Raw genomic sequence first — 17,067 nt, forward strand, 5'->3', positions numbered from 1 at the left:
GTGCCCCGACGTGCCCGTGGAGGTGGGGGCAGCCCCCAAGCCCCCCAGCCCCCCGTGCCCCACGGCCGCGGGTGACGCATCCCTCCGCTCCGCTCCCCGGCGGGTCCCCCCGGCCGGGGCTGCGCTGCCCTCCCTCGCCGCCGCCGGCTCCCCGCGTCCCCGCCGGGCGGAGGGAGGGATGCAGGGAGGGAGGGAGGGGACCTCCCTATCTGCCGCTATCGCCTCCGCCTGCCTCTCACATGCTCCGGGCGGGCGATGCGGCTCCCCGCGTCCCGCTGAGCGAGGCCGCGCTGCACCCCGCCGGCGCTGCCCTGCGCAGGGCAGGGGGGGCCGCCTGCGAGCCGGGCTTGGGCTCTTCCCCCCCCCCCCGCCCCCCGCCCAACCATCCTCTTTTTTCTCTCTTTTTTCCTTTTTTTTTTTTCCCCTCCTGGAAAAGCAGCCGCCTCTCCCTGCACTACCCCCCCTCCCCCGCGGCGGGCTGGCGAGGCTGATGCGGCCGCTAAGGTAAGCGGGGCGCGGGGCTGCTGCGCGGGGCTGCTGCGCGGGGCTGCTGCGCGGCCGAGCCGTGCGCGCCTCCGCGGCCGCGGGTGCCTCCGCGGCTGCCCGCGCGGCCGGGCCCGGGCCCGGGGCCGGCTGCCAGCGCCGCTGCCGGCCGCGCCGCCGCGGGACCTGTTGAGGCTGCTGCTGCTGCTGCCCGTTGCCATCAGCCTCCTCCCTTCCGAGGCGTTTCGACGAGACCCCGCGGCTCTTCCCGGCTGCTCTGCCCCATCTCTCCCCGGCCGCTTTAGCGCTAGCCCGGCGTGCACGCGTGTCTTCATTCATCCTCCCGTTGATGGTTGCCACTAATATGCACCTTCCCGGGCTTAAATCCATGGGGTAATTCATTGCGAGGCCACTCAGCTGAACTGAAAATACTCCCCCCCACCCCCTCACCCCGTATTCCCAGCATTTTGCCCTTCCCGTTGGATAGCTCCTAACGGGGCTGGGCGCTCTCCCGCAGAGCGGCGGGGCTCGGCTGCGGGGATGCCCAGCTGTCCCCTAGATCCTGTGGTCTCAGCCTCGGAGGGCTCTGCCGGCCCGAGGTTTGACAGCTGCGCGGCCGCGGGAGCCGGGCCGGGGCGGCCGCGGAGGCGCGCCGGGAGCGCGGGGAGCTGCGCGGCTCGGGGCGTCGCTCGCGGGGGGCTCGACTTTGCTCCCTTCCTCCTGATGAACCGGCTCCCTAGATAGCCCTTTAACCTCAGCCAGGAAAAAAAGGAGGAAGAGGTGCAAAGTGGCAGAATACAGCCCCGAGTCAGGACATTTCAGAGGCAGCAGCCAGCATAACCCCCGTCGAGACTTGCTTCCACTCAGGGACCTAAATATATATACGTTTAAGGAAACCGGGTTGCGTTTGCAAGACAGGTGCTTTTTGTTGTGGTGGCGGCTGTGAGGCAGATGAAAGTTTGGTGTTGTTTTGATGTGATTCTTGATTGCTGCCTGTTGGAGTAATTGCATCGCAATTGCTCAGAGGTAGAATCAATTTCCCCAAATTGAGATTTTAATGGGAGCTTGCAAGCTGCTGTTATGTCATGTGGTTTAAGGCGGCGTTGGATTGCATTTATTTTATAAATTGGATACTTTTGCAAATGGTTTAGGGATAACAGCACCACCCAGCGGGAATGAGAGCCCCGAGCTGTACTTAATCCGGGAGGAAGCACATGTGCCTGTCTGAAAGCTGCTCCCTGTTCAGAAACACCTACCGCAGCAATCCGGTGTCATTTGCTGAAATGCCTACAGAGGTGCTGGATTCAAGATTTTTTGCTATGGCATTTTCCCATAACAAGGAATGTCTCTTTCCGAGGAGGTATTCAGGCAAATGTTTAAAATCGGCTGATGACACTGTCATCAGGGTCCTTAGCATTTTGTAACTGAGAGGACAGGAAAGGCGTCATGTGATCGATTATATTTCTGGCCATTGCTGTCAGGAATCGACACAAGGGGATGGGGGCAAGGTGATAGGGATTCAGAGAGCTTTTTCCATAGGATTCTTCAAACTCCCCTTCCTCAATGTGCTCAAGACCTAGATTTGCAAACCCTTGCTGTTCCCCCCCCCCCCCCATTTTTCAGATAGAGCCCTGTTACCTTTAAATGAAGAGACACCAGAGATGTCCTTAGCTGACCTGTTTGGTTGGAGAGGGGGAGAAAGAGGCAGCTATGTTTGCATTTTTCTCAAAACACAAGCAATTTTTAAAAGCAGCAGAGAAAGATGTGTAGCTGTCCTGCTACACAAACTGCTTTCTGTCTCTGCTGATAAACATACAGGTCTCTGTGATTTTTCTGCGCTACTTATTTTTGGCAGTTCAGATTTATCCGTCCTTTCTGCTGAGCTGGCATTTGGCCATTCAAACGTGCTCTTGGGCACCTCCCAGCCCACATGTTTTTTTGTTTTTTTAACATGGGAGCCCAGACATGAAGAACAGAGACTAAAGAGATGATGCTTGGTATTTACTCCTAAGAGGATACTGGGCCAAGAAGACCAGCTCCTTGCAGAGAGCGAAATCCTCAGAAGAAGAGTCCCAGCCAGTCCTCCTGACCTGCAGGACAAGGGACGGCTACAGGCTCCTTTGCCTGAGAGCCGAGTCTCACTCCACAAGGCGCTGTGAGCAAGCGAAAGGGAGAGAAAGTAATGAAATACCAGCAGCCAAAAAAGTTGACACGATGAACTCAATGTTTGTCTGAAAATACCACTTTGTTGTTTTGCTTGCTGACACGAGTGAGAGTGGAGGTTTTCCACTGTCCAATCTTTCCTGCCCCTTGTTCAGCCTGACCAGTTTTGAGCATTTAGATGTGACTTTTATGGCTGGCTGTTTGGAGCGGGCACTGTAAAGAGACAGCCCAAAGCAGGGTTACCCACAGCAGCTTTATTTAGGGAAGCTTTTAATCAATCACTGTCTGCGGATGGAAAGTTGCAGGTCAGAAAAACACTATTTTTTTTTATTGCTGTTGCAAAGCTGTATTTTCTTATACCTTTGACCCAATGGCCTCTCTTCAAGTAGCCACATCGGTGAGTCTAATGTTCACAGAGCCAGCTGTGGGCAGGTTCGTTACCTGAAACAGTGAACTGGCTTCTCTGCACTTTGCTACGCAGTAGTTGGTCTGCCTTCAAAGCCCAGCTCCAAGCCATCACCTTCACCTGCCCCATTAAGTTACTGCAAAAGTTACGTGTAGGGCACTAATGAGCCCCCTGACGGATACCTTCCCTATCCAGGCTGTGTCGTGCAGGAAGATAGGTTAGTAGGGAAGCTTTTTTAGACACTTACTGAGCAGTTTCAAGGTGCGCAAAAACACTCAGGAGCATAAAGCTGGTATCTGACAACTACGGGAGAGTTTCTGCTCATGCAGGGAAAACTGTAAAATGGTAAATAATTGAATGATGAGTAAAAGGAAGGTCTTTAAAATGAGCTGCAATGTTTTCCGGTATCATACACGTGAGGTGTGGCTGTTACTGCCAAAAGGTGAAGGATTTTTTTTTCCTTCTTCTTCTTGTTTAGAAGCTTTTTCTTTAATATGGGAATCTTTCAGAGCACAGGTGTTTGGTTTTTCTTCCATGAGCATTTTGGAACCACTTGTCAGACCTCCCTGGAGAATAATTTAGGGTTTTCCACTCCAAATAGCAAGTGTTTTTCCTTTCTTCCTTCTTTAAGGAGTGGTCTGCTTTTTGCTGTTTAAACCAAACACTAATATAAATCATTGCAGAATATTTCAGGATTATCCTCCTGCACTGGCGAGCACTGTTTATTCTGGCCAGGCCAGGAACAGAGTTCATCTAAACTCTTCATCCCGAGGAACATCAAATACAGATGACCACTGTTCAAATCAGTTCTTCATTTTAGCAGCACACCTTTGACAGGGCCTGGTTATGTTTGACTTTGCTTGAACCTTCAGCGAAAAAAGTGATCTCTTGCCAGATTTATAGCTGGACACAACAACTAAACAAAACAGCAGAATGAGGAAGGTGGGGTGAGAGGGGAGCAACGTCAACAGCAAGGAACAAATATCTGCTAATCTGACACCCAGTGTGGTACTTGGTATTTTGTAATCAGTTTTGAACTAGACTCAGCAACCAGATAACCTTTTTCCCTACAGTCTAGCATCCAGAATATTAGAAACGGACAGCAACATTAGTCACTGATGGAAACTCTAGAGCACAAAATGAATCAGGATGGGTGGTAGGCACAGCCTCTCTCATCTTAACTGGCTTGCCACCAACATCTAAGCGCTGGGGTTCACAGGCATCTTTTGGTGTCTGCGGAATGGTTATTATATTTTCAAGTTCCATCAGCAGCAATAGAAATGTCCAGGAATATTTAATATGGATAATTCATAAGGATCTGATACAGGCTACAGGCTTGTATGGTCCTAGATTTAAATGATATTTTATGAGCTGATGCAGCATTGTGCATTGCTGTGAACATTCATGCCAGAGATATTCTTCAAGGTTGAGCCTCCATTCAGAACAGCCAAGGATCATTTTGCCATGCACTTACGTGGGCAGAGAGCTTTGCCCTCATAAACCTTTTCTGCAGATTGTACAGAGCTTTGCAAACATGTCTTAGCTAAATTCCTCACCCCACCGCACAGTAGACTAGCACTGCTTCATTTTTTTTACTGTGGGAACACTGAGGCAGAGAAGGCAAAGTTGCTTTCTGATGCGTGGCGATAGCTGCATGAAGAGTAACCACGCAGAAAGTTCATCGGAGAGTCAGGAGCAGACCTAGGAGTCCTGACATCCATTCCTCTAACTACTAGTTACAGTCCTCAGAAATACCCATATTTACTATTTTAGCCATATAATTATAGGTACTGAATAAATCCATTAGGAAGGCTCTAAGGGGAGGTATCATCTATAAACCTTACGGTTCAAATTAGACAAATTCACTCAGCCTCAGTGAAGCCCACAGCCATGCATGGTGTGACACAGGACAGAGAGGGTGCTGGGAAATATTCAGAAAAGTAAAGTTCAGACAACCGATCCCTGATGGATTTCCTCCAGGAACTGTGCTCTTTCTGCTCGTCCTGCAAACACCTTGGAGAATCGGCTAACGCTGACTGATTTCTCCGTGTTTGTCACCTGGAAACTCGGAGGCACGCCACCCCTCGGTAAAGACATTAAACAAGAGAATCAATGTGCAAATGACCGAGGCTGTTCCTTTGCCCCTTGCGCCAGCGGCTGCACCCTGTCACTACGCTTTCCCTCCGAGGTGTTTGCACTGAGTGGCGAGCGGTTTCCCACATATTGTTTGCAAAGAGCATCGGGCTCTTTCATGCTGGAAGGTGCTACCTAAATGGAGGTGCCTCTCTGGGCTTCAAGAAGCAAAGAAGGACGAGAAAAAGCAGCCAACGCTTTCCACTTCGCTCCACGTTTCGCAGCCTGGACACCTCTCGTAGGCGAAGCAGAGATGCTAATTTCTCACCACCTATGTTTTGGTGGGTGATTTAAAGTCCAGGTCTTTGATTCAGCTAATGGGAAAGGTGAAGGTTTTTTGTAAAATGTGGAATGGGGAGCAGGATTTCAGAAACACACCTTATTTGGGGCCCTTTCCTGCTCTGCTGTTACTGTTTGAACACATCTATTGTTTTCTCCAGTGAAATCCTCCGCTTTGATCCATGCCAAAACCAGCAGTCCCATTTGTAATGCATGATGCAACTGAGCAAAATCGAGGATAAATTTTTACAAACAGGAGCCAGTGCCATCAGATCATTGCTTTATAGCAGCATGGTTTTCCCTAAATCAAAGGCAGAAGCTTCATAAGGATCTTATTAAAAAAAAAAACAAAAAACCCTGCTTTAACTGGATTCCAGTCTCACATTGCAATGTGTGAGTTTGCCACCAAACAGCAATGCCAAAGTGAGGCTTTAGGCCAAACAACCAAACCAGCCTCACAGCAGCTATTTAGCACCTGGATTTTAAAAGTCAGTAATTCAGCTGTTTTGTGAGTTAAAAAAACAAATAGATCATGCTATATGTCATCAGCCTGGGAAATAGCCGAAGTGAGATCTCTGAGATTGAAATGAAAGCCAAGCTAGCACTGCGGAAGGACAAGGTCAGAGCAAAAGGAGGGTTTTGGGGGTCCAAAACCCGTTTCCCTCATTCTCCCCCTGCCTAGACTCTTCCCAGCTCCTGGGTCCTCTCCCTTCCCCCCAGACTCCTTCCAGCTCCGTCTGCCTACACGTCCCATCAGCGAGAATTTCTTCTTGGGTGGTAGCAGCAGCTGGCAGGGCTTGGACATATTTGCCCCTGTTTGACATCCCCCACAAAGAGGTGCTTGGGGTAGGTATTCCTCCCACGCTGCCTTCGCTACAGGTCTGGATCCAGCCTGCCAGCTTTCATCTCTCGCCCAGCTTGGCCTAGGCTGGCAGCATTTCTGCAGCAAAACTGGCTTTATTGGACATCATTTGAGTGTAACTGTAGGGGGATCAGGACCAAGACAGAGCTCCAATCAGGCAGACAAGGCCCCAAGTTTTTTGGATCCCATATGGGTCCCATATGGAAAAGCTTCATTTTAATTGTGGTTGCAGCCTGGACAAAACCCCGATGTGCTGCCATTTGGAGGCAAAGGGGCTCAAACCCCACAAGGAGAACTACATCGGTGATACCAGATCTGAGAATATCTTCTCAGATATTCACATCTAGCTCGTTCTTCGTCATCGTCCATGGGACACTTGTTATAGCTGAATCAAGAGTCAATCCACTGCAAGGAGGAGATCACAAGATCTTCTTGCAGACTTTAAGCTATCATCCCTCCATAGAGCATCCTTAAGGGTGTTTGTGAGGGGGGAAGAGCCAAGAATTTCCAAGGACAACTACAGGCAAAATCAAGAAGCATCTCCTAAGGTGTAGGAGGAAAGACCCTTTGTTAAAGAGTGTTCACACAGTTGGGAGAAGGGCTAGGTTAAAAAAAAAAAAAGCAAAAGGCATCTTTTTATTCTCGGGGATATAAGATCCCAAAGAGAAAGGAGATGAAACATGAGGAGGGCAGAGGGGCCCTCAATCAAAGGAAGGCTAATAATCTAAAAGACTGAAGTTAAAGCGCATTAGTTAAAGCATATTACACCCGTGGGCACTCATTCAGAAATGAAGTTGTCTTAGTTCACGGTGACTAAATCATCCTTCAAGGGAAAATTTAAAGAGATCTAAGTTGCGCTGGTGTAGTGTTAAGGGGATGCTTTCCTTATGGCTTAGCCTTTTCCTGAGTGGAGCAAACCCCCGGGACGGTGCAGCTGCAAGTCCAACCAGCCAGCCTTGTTTTTGTCATGGCCTTGCTGGTGGCAGAAAATAGCAGTATTTTGAAGCCCAGCAGGCAAATGCCAGTGTGCCCCCAGGTTCTGCTCCATTTGCACCCCACGAGCAGGGAGGGAGTCCAGGGACCGCTGTCTGACCCAGAGGGTCTCTTGGGCTGGAGGAAGGTGCAAGCAAATTGAAAGCCCCAGGACACCATTGTCAGTGCAACCGGTGAGACCTTCCCCTAGAGGAAGGGACAAGCTGAGTATCCAGAGCTACATGTGGGCTGGCAACGCCAGCTAGGCTATGACAGAGGTTTTGGCAAAGCCTTTACAATGCCTTTTCACATCAGTCTTGAGGAAGCACAGGTACCTGTTAGTCCTCTGGATTAGTCCTTCAGCAGGCTAGTGGCTGCATTCGGTGGTCCGGAGTCGTTCCTGTCTCCAAGGCCTATCGGTCTAACGATTAGTATCTATGAGACCTACTGTTTCTGAGTCACCCGGCCTTACTTCAGGACTGCCAGTGCAGGTGTGGGTGAATGACCTGGGATGGGTTGTGAAACGCTCACACCTACTGCAGAGCAGGGCCGGCTCTGCGCGGCGAAGCTCCTCGCCGTAGGAGGCGGCGGGCAGAGCCCAGGGCTGGCTGCCAGCAGCGCCTGCCTCGCAACGGGGAGTTGGCTGAAGCCTCCCTGCCTCCGTTCCCCGCTCTGTGGCACAGAGGCCACGGCCCCTTTGCCCCTGGGGCAGACAAAGCAGCCAACGCTGCGAGGACCACAGCGCTCAAAAAGCCCTGGCTGCCCGAGCCGCAAGCCCACTCGCGGTGCAGGGACCCACGGGCGTCAGCCGCAGCCGAGGGCGGGGGGCCACAGGGTGCCTCGTCTCCCCGCGCAGGGGTGCCGGAGGTGGCCAGCCCCCCCCCGCTCGCCCCCCGCTGCGTCCCCGCTGCCTCTCGCCGCCGCGGGGCCGGGGCTGCTGGCTGCCCCTTCCCCGGGGGCGGCGAGAGCGGCCGGGCCGGCCTCGGAGGCGGGGAGCCGGCCGGGCAGGAGGAGGCGCCCGGAGAGGATGTCGGCATTGGAAGGCAGCCGGGATGATTGATGGTTTGGGCTGTTTTGTAATGGGAGGGGAAGGCGAGGAGGAGAAGGAGAAAAAAGTCTGGGTAATCTTTTCAGTGCAGAGGCCACCCGAGCCCGGGAGCTGGGGCCGCCTGTCCCTGCCCTGCACAGCGAGCGCAGCGCTCCCGGCAGCCATGTGGGGCTTTTGAGTTTTTTTTTTTCCTTCTTCCTTTCAATTGATTTATTTTTTCCTTTTGTTTTCTCTTCCTCTCTTCCCTTCTCCTTTTTGTTTTTTTGTTTTTTTTTTTTTGTTTTTTGTTTTCTTTTTAAACTCTTCTTCCAGGGAGAGGATAGTGGTTAAAGCTCGAGCTGGATGGATGGGTATGGGGAGAGGGGCAGGATCCACAGCCCTGGGACTTTTCCAAATCCTCCCTGTCTTTCTCTGCATCTTCCCTTCAGGTAAGGAACAGCCTCTTGTTTTGAAGATTTTTTCCCCCCTGTATTTCTCGCAGCCCTTGGATAGCAGTCTGTTACCCCAGTCTGTGGGCCTCTTTCTCTCTCCCTCTCTTTACAGCAGCTTGCCACATGTTTAAAATAAGCAAGTGGGACTCAGTTTTGGTGTCCCCCCCCCCCTTCCCTCGCTTTTCCCCGAGCAGTTGCGGCGGGGGGCGGAGGGGGGCGGTTTGCCTTGTCCTCATATTCTTTGTCTCCCCGGTGCGCACGAAAGGTGGAAATAAAAGCAACCCCCGCTTATAGAGCGAGCTGAGGATCGCTACTGACAGCAGCCGTCGGGCAGGTTCCGTTGTCCTGCCTTTCCGCGGGGACGAAATGCCCGGCAGATGCCCACGGGGATGCCCGGGTGCTGCGCTGGCCCGGGGCCGGGGGGCGGCCGAGGCGCGGAGTCGCGCGTGGGGGCCGCGGCGCTGCCCGCGGGCTCGGCGCCGCCGCACGCCTCCCCTCCGCGGGCTTTTTCCTCCGTGGTTTTTTTTTTTTTAATTATTATTATTTTTTTTTAAAGCACCGTCTGCTTTGCACCATTGTTTGGTTGGAAAACTGGCATGAGCCGGGCTGGGAGATGTTCTGCTGTCAGAGGGTATAAGCAAATGGCTAGATGGCAACCAAATGGTCCGGCGAGCATCAGATCCCCCGGCCAAAAAACCTCGCTGCCCGGCCCCCCTCCCCGCGCACACACACACACACACACACACACACACACACACACACAGCCACTTGCACCGATTGCTAATCTTTCTGCCCGATAACATTTCTGGGCCGCCCCCGCGGCCGTCTCCCCCCGCCATCGTATCCCCGGTTTGTTTGTATTGTGTCAGAAAAAGGAGAGAATTTCAGAATTACAGCTGAAAACGCCATCTGTTTCCAATGAATCCCCCATAGTTTTTCACAATGTTTTTGGCAGATCTCTGCCTGCAAATTCCTTCAAGCCCTGAGTGCTTGTTTTTGTTGGGGGAGGGGAAACCAAGTCCACAGAGGCGGATTTGTTCCTTCCAAAACTCTCCAGTTTCTTTACCTCCTTTTTTTTTTTCTTTTTTTTTTTTCATTTGCAACGGGGAAAAAAAGAGGGAGAAAGGAGGAGGGAGAAAGAAACCCCCTAACATGTAAGCCTCCCGAGTTATCTTGTTATTTTAGTAAAACTTACCTTTTTTTTTTTTTTGAAATGCCTCTGCATTTCTTTTGCGTAACCGTAGGTGAAGCAGTCTTGCACACACATGCAATAAGTAAATAAATGCCTTACACCCTTCCTCCCGCTTCACCCTCTTCGCCCAAACGCAGTAAAGCGAGCCTTTTCGGTGCTGTTCAGGGCTAAGGTGTCCCTCCAGCTCTCCCTGCGCAGCGGTGATTTCTCAACACCCAGGCAGGCTGGATGCAGAGAAACCCTTTTTTTTTTTTTTCTGGGAACTTTTGATCCGATGCAGTACGTGTTGCTTAACTCCCTTTATGGAGCGTTTGAGTTGAAGCATTGAGGCTTTGAGATTTACGGTGCAAGAAAGAACTTGATACGGGATCTGGTTGGCTGGTTTGTCTGACTCTCCCTCCAGCAGTCAAATAAGGTGCAAAGAACTGGCAAAACGAGGTGATCCGGAGCCAGCGGGAGCGGGGCGCCAACGGAGCCCGGGCTCCCCGTGGGGGCGGCTTGGCTCACGGACCAGCACCTCGCCGAGTCCTACCCTATGTATTTATTTGCTTAACCGCCCCTCCACACGTGCAACCCTGGGCTGGTTCGCCCTGGTGCCGCTTTCGCACGAAGGGGCTCCGTCCCCTGTGGACGGCCCCAGCCTTCGACGCCCTTGGGCCAGGCCCGGCCGGCGACGACCCCCGGCGCGCTCGCCTGCCCGTGCCCCGCGGAGGGCGCTGGCAGGAGACGCGGGCCGAGCAGGCCGCTGGGAGCTCTCCCGGCTCGGGGCTCTCCTTTGCCCTTTCAGCCGTGCTACGCTGCTGTCTCCGAAGAGGGAGGATGTTCTGCCGCCCAGGCAGCGTGGTTTATCCCGGAGACGGATCCGGCCCTGTCGGAGGTGTATGGGATTGCTTGATGAGTGGCTTCTGTCTCAGCGGCAGGGAAGGATGCCATCTCGGGATTAGGTCGAAATTGAGAAGGGGTGGGGTGGGGGGGGCTGAGGGGGTCGTTAAAACAACACCTTCCCAGCACCTGAAACGACAGCCCGGGGAGCGCTTCCCGTGCTGGGGGGAGGCAGGGCAAGGCGGCGGCGGCGGCGGCGGCGGCGGCGGCGGCGGCGCCGGCGCGGGACTCGCTCCGGCCCGCCGTGTTGGTAGGGCAGGGAAGGAGGCAGGGATTCAAACGTAAACCTGGAGATGTTCTCGCTTCCCTGTTGTGTTGCTCGCTTGAAGCTGGTCTCTGACTCGGAGCAGGGATCCCTCTGCCACTGCCAGCAAGACCGTGTGGGGCTAACAGGCGGCGCCTGTTTTAATGCAGATAGGGTGGATGTGTTGCTTTTTCTTCCTTCGAAATTGCCTTCTTTAGATTGCAGGCCCTCGGTTACTGGGATTGGGAGGAATATTAAGAGTGACTGAGGGTTTACAGCGCCAGCAGCTGAGGTTTCCTTCTCTGTGGCCTGCGCAGCTGCACCGAGTCAGCCGTGCACATGAAAGCGCTCGCCGGGCCGTGCGGCCCTAACAACTTCCTAACCTGGGGGCTTTGCTTGGTTTCCGCACCAACCTGCTGTCTCCGGAGACCCGGGCTGCAGCGCCGGCTCTGGCCACAGCGACAATGAGTTTTGCGGTCTCTCTTCCGGCTCCCTGATGGGCATATCCCAGAAAGCACCGCAGGCTTTGGCAGGGCTGCGCGGGGGGAAAGGAGGATGCTCAGAGATGCAGCGGTGCTGGGGCAGGGCGAGCGAGGAGCTCAGGCCTTTTTTCTGTGCGTCCTAGCAAATCCTGTCTTGATGCTGCAGGTCGTGTGGGCAGAGCCCTGCCCGGCGGCGTAGGGTACCAGGAGGGCACTTCTAAGGGGAGCGCTGCTGAATGCCTTTAGAAAGCTTTGTAACCTGCAGTTGGCAACTACCGGGATTAAAAGAAGAGCTCCCATCACCAGGATATTTATTTCCTTGTCCCTGAGCTCTAAGAATAACCAGGCGTTCGATTGCAGCCCACAGATTGCTTTGCACTCAAGTGCAGCCCGGCTTAGTAAATCACTGCTTCGCCAGCTGAAATTCCTGCAGCGAGGGGGAGAATTGAATTATGTCCAACAGCAAAACCAGATGCCATCCCCTTGATGAAGTCATTGGGCTCTTGCTGCAGGAGCACAAGCTGGCTCCTACGCGCACGCAGCCCTCGCGCGCGCCCACTGAGCAGCTCTGTCTCGCGTCCCGGCCAGGGCCGCGCAGGGCTGGGCTTGGGCAGGCGAAGGTTGGATTCCCTGCAGCTGTGAGAGCAGAGAGTCCTTCAAGGTGGATCGTCAGAAGGGTTGCCGAGTCTCGTTTCCCACAGTATGCGAATGGAGGGGAGCTTTGGCATTTAATTCCAGGCAAGGAAAACTCTCCTTGCGCATATTGGGGGGGTCTCATGGGTTAGATAGAGCCCAAGCTTCCCTCGAGTCCTAAGTGTTTTCTCATACCTCGGTTTCCTGTGCTTTCCGGACAGCTGTTGACTTTGGTCCCCAAAGCACCTAATGATGATCGACGCCGTTTTGGTTTTCTCACTAGCTACCTTTTTTCTACCCGCGTGACGCACTCCAGCCAGCCCTTTCTGAGGTGACAAGGACATGTGGCAGGACGTCCTCAGGGGAGACCCTGCCTCTGCGCTTTGATGCCCGCGGGGATCTGGGAGCACAAAAGACCCTAACAGCACAAAACAACGCGTGTCTCTTTAGTGGGACGGAGGAAGCCAGGTGGGCCGTGGGGAGCAGCGGGAGACAGTGACACAGACTGAAAATCTGTGGCTTTGAAGGAGGAACAGATGTTGTCTTCTGCTTCCACCGGAGCTCGGGCCATGGAGTGTGAGTTTGGGGTCTGCTGGGGGTGTGCTTGTGGTGCAAGGGTTTGCGTTGGGTGCACACACGCAAGGGACTTCCATGATTCACATACATGCTTCAGTCTGTGCTCAACTCCGAATCCGGGACAGGCCAGGAGGACACGAGGTTGTGTGCGTGTCCGTGTGAGCCGTCCGTAGGTTGTGTGGGGCTGCAGGACACCCTGTGAGAGTTGGGCAGCCGCCACTCCCGCCCCGCGCTCAAAACAACGCCGCCAATTGAGATGCCGCAATTTTTTTGGCAGGCATTTAATTGTATAAATTTGCCTCATCCAGATTTATGTGCTCCGGGCTTTTCTCCATCTGCTCATTTTGTGTCTCATTTACCTCGGCGTTTGAAGGGCTGCAATTTCACAAGAGTATGGTTGGGATGATTATTCCTAGAGGGAATACACACCTGTAAGCGTAAAGCACTTTTCCCTCCCCAGCCTCTGCCGCCTGCTTCGGCCCGGTGAGGAGGAGGAGGGAGAGGGACCTGCTGCCACACCTGGAGGGCCCCAGGACTGTGGTGTGTGGCGGGTTGTGCCTTCCAACGCTTCGCAAAGGGAGTCTGGGAGAAAGGCTCTGGTATGGAAAGCACGATGTCTCTGCTGGAATCAAAACACTGGGATACGGGGCTGCCGACCCCAAAGCCTTGTTCGAGGCTGCCGCAGCCGGGGACCACGGGATCCTTATGCATCACTGGAGACGTCGGCCGGGGCAGGGGCTGAGCGGGCTGCGTCGTGCAGGGCACGAGGAGGGAGAAAAGCCGCTGCCGCTCCGCAGCTCTGCTCGCGGGTAAATCCCGTCGCCGCTCCGTGACTCTCGCAGTGGCGGGGACCCGGGTGGCTTCCCTCGCTCCTCTTCCTGAGCTCCTGCAGCACAGCCGCGGCAGGATGGGGCGCACACCCCGCATCCTCCCGGCCCTCTGTCAGCGCCGGTGAGGTCGGGCTGCCCCCTTGGAGCAGGTAAAAGCATCAGCAGTTGTTGTAAAAGCAATGCCAAACTCCAAATCCCAAGATTAAGTTTTAAGAGCAAAGCAGGGGGTCAATCAGTGACTGCTGCTGCTGCTTTGGATGCAAATGCCTTGTTCCTCCTTTCAGCCCGTCTCACTGACTTCCCAAGCGTTGACTGCAGTTCTCAGAGCAGCATCTTCAGCGGTTCAGGGGCTCCGGCTAAGCGCGCCGTGACTTGTGGTTGTTGCTCGCTCTGCGAGTGCCAGCCCTCTCCTCTGCCGGCAAGGGTAGGTCTAGGGGAGCCCAGAGCCGCAATCCTGGCCCGGCTCGCCTCAGACGGCGGTGGGGGGGCTGCGGAGAGATGTGGTCGCGCCTGCAAAGCATGCCGGGGCCGCGGTAAGCTGATACGCAGAGCCGAAAGAGCTGACTAAGTGACACGAGCAATCAAGGGCTCTTTTGCAGCATCCAACGGTTCGTGCTCTAGCTGGCGAAGACACTGACTCTGCTTTTTTTCCTGCCTGTGCTTGTCCCATGTTTCTGTGTCACCAGGCAAGGAGAGGTGGGGGGCCGTGAACCCTGCGCTGAGGACAAAGAGGAGTTGTCCGTGGCAGGTCCTGCAGATGCTTTAGTGATTGACACAGGTTAAAATGAGAAAAACTCCCTCCGTTCCCCTCTTTTGACAAAAAGAAACTGGAGAAAGCCCTTCCCCAGCATCCTCTTGAGCAGGACAAGGACTGGGTTAAAAGAGGGGGGCTGCATGGAATGAAGTGTGCTCTCAGATACACTGCCGTGTGTCTGCAGTCACTCTATCAGCCTGTCCTTCGCCTGGACTTACTGCATTTGCTGCTTTTGCCAGTGGAAGAGAGTGCAAAATCTAGCCCAGGGGATGGAGAGCGGCCCCTCTGGAGTGAACCTCTCCATGCACGCCCTTGCAAAATATGAGCTCCAGCGCTTTAAGAGAGTCAGGTTTATTTTTCCCCTGCAGTTCCCTCCTCCTGGTCCTCCTCCCCCCACTTCAGTGCAACTGAAACCTGATCTAATCCCTTTGCACATGGGTAATTTATTGGTCTATTGGGCTTTTCTTGATGGCAAATTGCATTGTCTTTCTTCCTGGGTTGAGGCTTTAGAGCAGTTTGCTGCATTCCTGCAGCTCTTTTCTCAGGGCTGATCTTTCACACCCCCTCTGAGCCCAGTCAAATCAGTTTTATTGGGCCTCTTTGTTATGCAAACAAGGCAATAATAATCAGGCTATTATTCTGCAAGATTGTGCTTGATTAACAGTTCAAAGGAGGTCGCTGGAGGAGCCCAGCGCTTGCCGTGGTGCACAAATCCTTTCACACTGCCTGGGTCAGATGGCCACTGGGCTCTTCCTCGCTGCATGGTTCCCTCAGCCTCCTCCTCCTGAAATATAGCTGGCCCCTGCACAGGAGACACCATCCATCAGTGCTGGTGGGACTGTGGGGGCTGCTTTCTCACTCCATACCGCTGAACCGGCAGTTATGGGCTTATTTTCCACCGCAGCATGCCAAGACGCCAGTTGACCCATGCAAAGCTCTCACCTGATCTAGGCACCAAGGTGCGCACCTGCCGTAGCCCAGCTCCGTGGGTGCCCGCAGCGGGCGCCCAGCAACGCACCCTGCAGCCTGCATCACGCTCTCCGGGCGCCCAGGCACGCAAGCACGGGCATAGAGCGAGTGCATTATATTAGGTGTTAAAGCATTGCTTTATTTTATTTATATGTTGCTATGTATTTCAGCCTAGCTTTTCCCTCCTGCCTTAAGTGCGCACACACAGAAACTGTTCCTCTCCCTCCTGCCACTTTCCTACCAGTAATGCTGTTTTTCTCATTTAAACTTACCCGCTGTGATGGGGGTGCACTGCAGCCTGGTGGTGCTGGAGGTGAAGGGGTTGACGAAAAGGTTGATGTAATTAATCCACTCTGTTTTCACTTTGGACTGCTGAAATCTTGGTGGAGTGGATCCCATCAGTGAATTTTTCAGGGAGCACTATGATTTTTAACTCTTTTTCCAGTTGTTCTTGCACTAGTGGTGACTCCTGTCCACCCAGGAGCTGAATAGCCCAAATTTCCTTGAAGTTGGTTGAAGTTGCTGGTATTTAGCACGTCCGAGAATCGTTCCTTTCCTATTGAGGTGTCAGCATAAATATGTTTATTTAGATTACTTAAATAAATATGTGTTTAGGAGCCTAAGTCTAGGTGCTCAGATCTGAGGCCAAAGGTAATTACATTTTACTGGGTTCTCAAAAAAAGTCTTTTACTGCGTGTGCAAGATTCGCACATCTATGCTTCAATCCATATATTTGGAAAGACATAGGATGATGTATTTGCATCACATGTGGGTGATGAAATACTTTCCAGTCTGTTGGTAACCAAGAGGATATTAAACAACATCTTTTAGTAGTCAAAATTTTAAAATTAACAAGTCTGGTTAACATACACCCAAGAGTCTTAAAAGAATTGGCTGAGGGATCTTTGGCTTACTGAAACTAATTTCCAGTAATTCTTATTACTAGAGAAATTATAGAGGAACAGAGGAATTGTTGATTGTGTGCTGGTTTTCTGAAAGAGCGTGATTTGGGTAAATGTAATCCAGGCAATCTGACACCAGTCCAGAGGAAAACAGGGTGCACTGATAAAGAATTAAAAGGCTAGTAGTCTATAATTAAAAGCAATCAACATAGCTGAAGAGTAAGTCTTGTCACACAAACCTGATTTCATTATTTGAGATTAGCCTTTTGGCTGTTAGATGCACTCATGTAATACGTTTGCACATTCAATTTAACTGTGCGTGCTGTGACAGCGTCGGAGTATCAGCCGTCTGAACGCACAAAATGGTCAAAGGGTTAAGACCGTTGTGACTGACAGACCGCAAAAAGTGGCTGTCCAGTGCGGATGTTTTAAGTGAGGTTTCATGGAGAAAGGAAGTAAACTTAATGCACTCAGTCACTTGGTGAAATCCCTGCCGATGAAACGCACAGCTAGTGCGCAAGCTGGTGGGTCGGCGAGGGCTGGCAACGAGCGGGGCAGAGCAGTGAGACCCGGGTCCACCGTTCGCCGCAAGCATGGCTTCAGCGTGGCCAAATGCCAGTTGATGTGTGGAGGAAGGAGGCATGCAGCCCACGGGAGGTCGGTTGGATGGAGGAACGCTCTTTTGGAGACCAGGAACTCTTGAAAAGGTTGTTGCAGACGAGCAGCTTGGTGCAAGCACTCCAGGGTAACACCGCAACAAAAGGTGTGATCTCCAAGGGCGTAAGACAGGCGGGCAGTGGGCGCAGCGACAGGGACCCTGTTAGAC

General features: G+C 53.0%; 1 protein-coding gene across 3 annotated transcripts in view; it reads left to right on the forward strand.

Moving 5' to 3' along the window:
* The first annotated feature begins 241 nt into the window (after positions 1–241).
* RGMA (repulsive guidance molecule BMP co-receptor a) overlaps positions 242–17,067 on the forward strand; it is a 29,066-nt gene continuing 12,240 nt past the window's right edge. The window contains exons 1-2 of one of the 3 annotated variants that reach the window (XM_068958653.1): positions 242–504; positions 8,659–8,774. In XM_068958653.1, coding sequence (XP_068814754.1) covers positions 491–504; positions 8,659–8,774 — 130 coding nt within the window. In that variant the 5' untranslated portion in view covers positions 242–490. Of the gene's footprint in view, positions 505–2,684; positions 2,952–8,288; positions 8,361–8,658; positions 8,775–17,067 lie in introns of those variants that run through there. The other 2 variants (XM_009681232.2, XM_068958654.1) reach the window with 2 other exon arrangements.

This window comes from Struthio camelus, chromosome 12 (genome assembly GCF_040807025.1).
Source record: "Struthio camelus isolate bStrCam1 chromosome 12, bStrCam1.hap1, whole genome shotgun sequence".
In the NCBI taxonomy this organism is placed as follows: domain Eukaryota; kingdom Metazoa; phylum Chordata; class Aves; order Struthioniformes; family Struthionidae; genus Struthio; species Struthio camelus.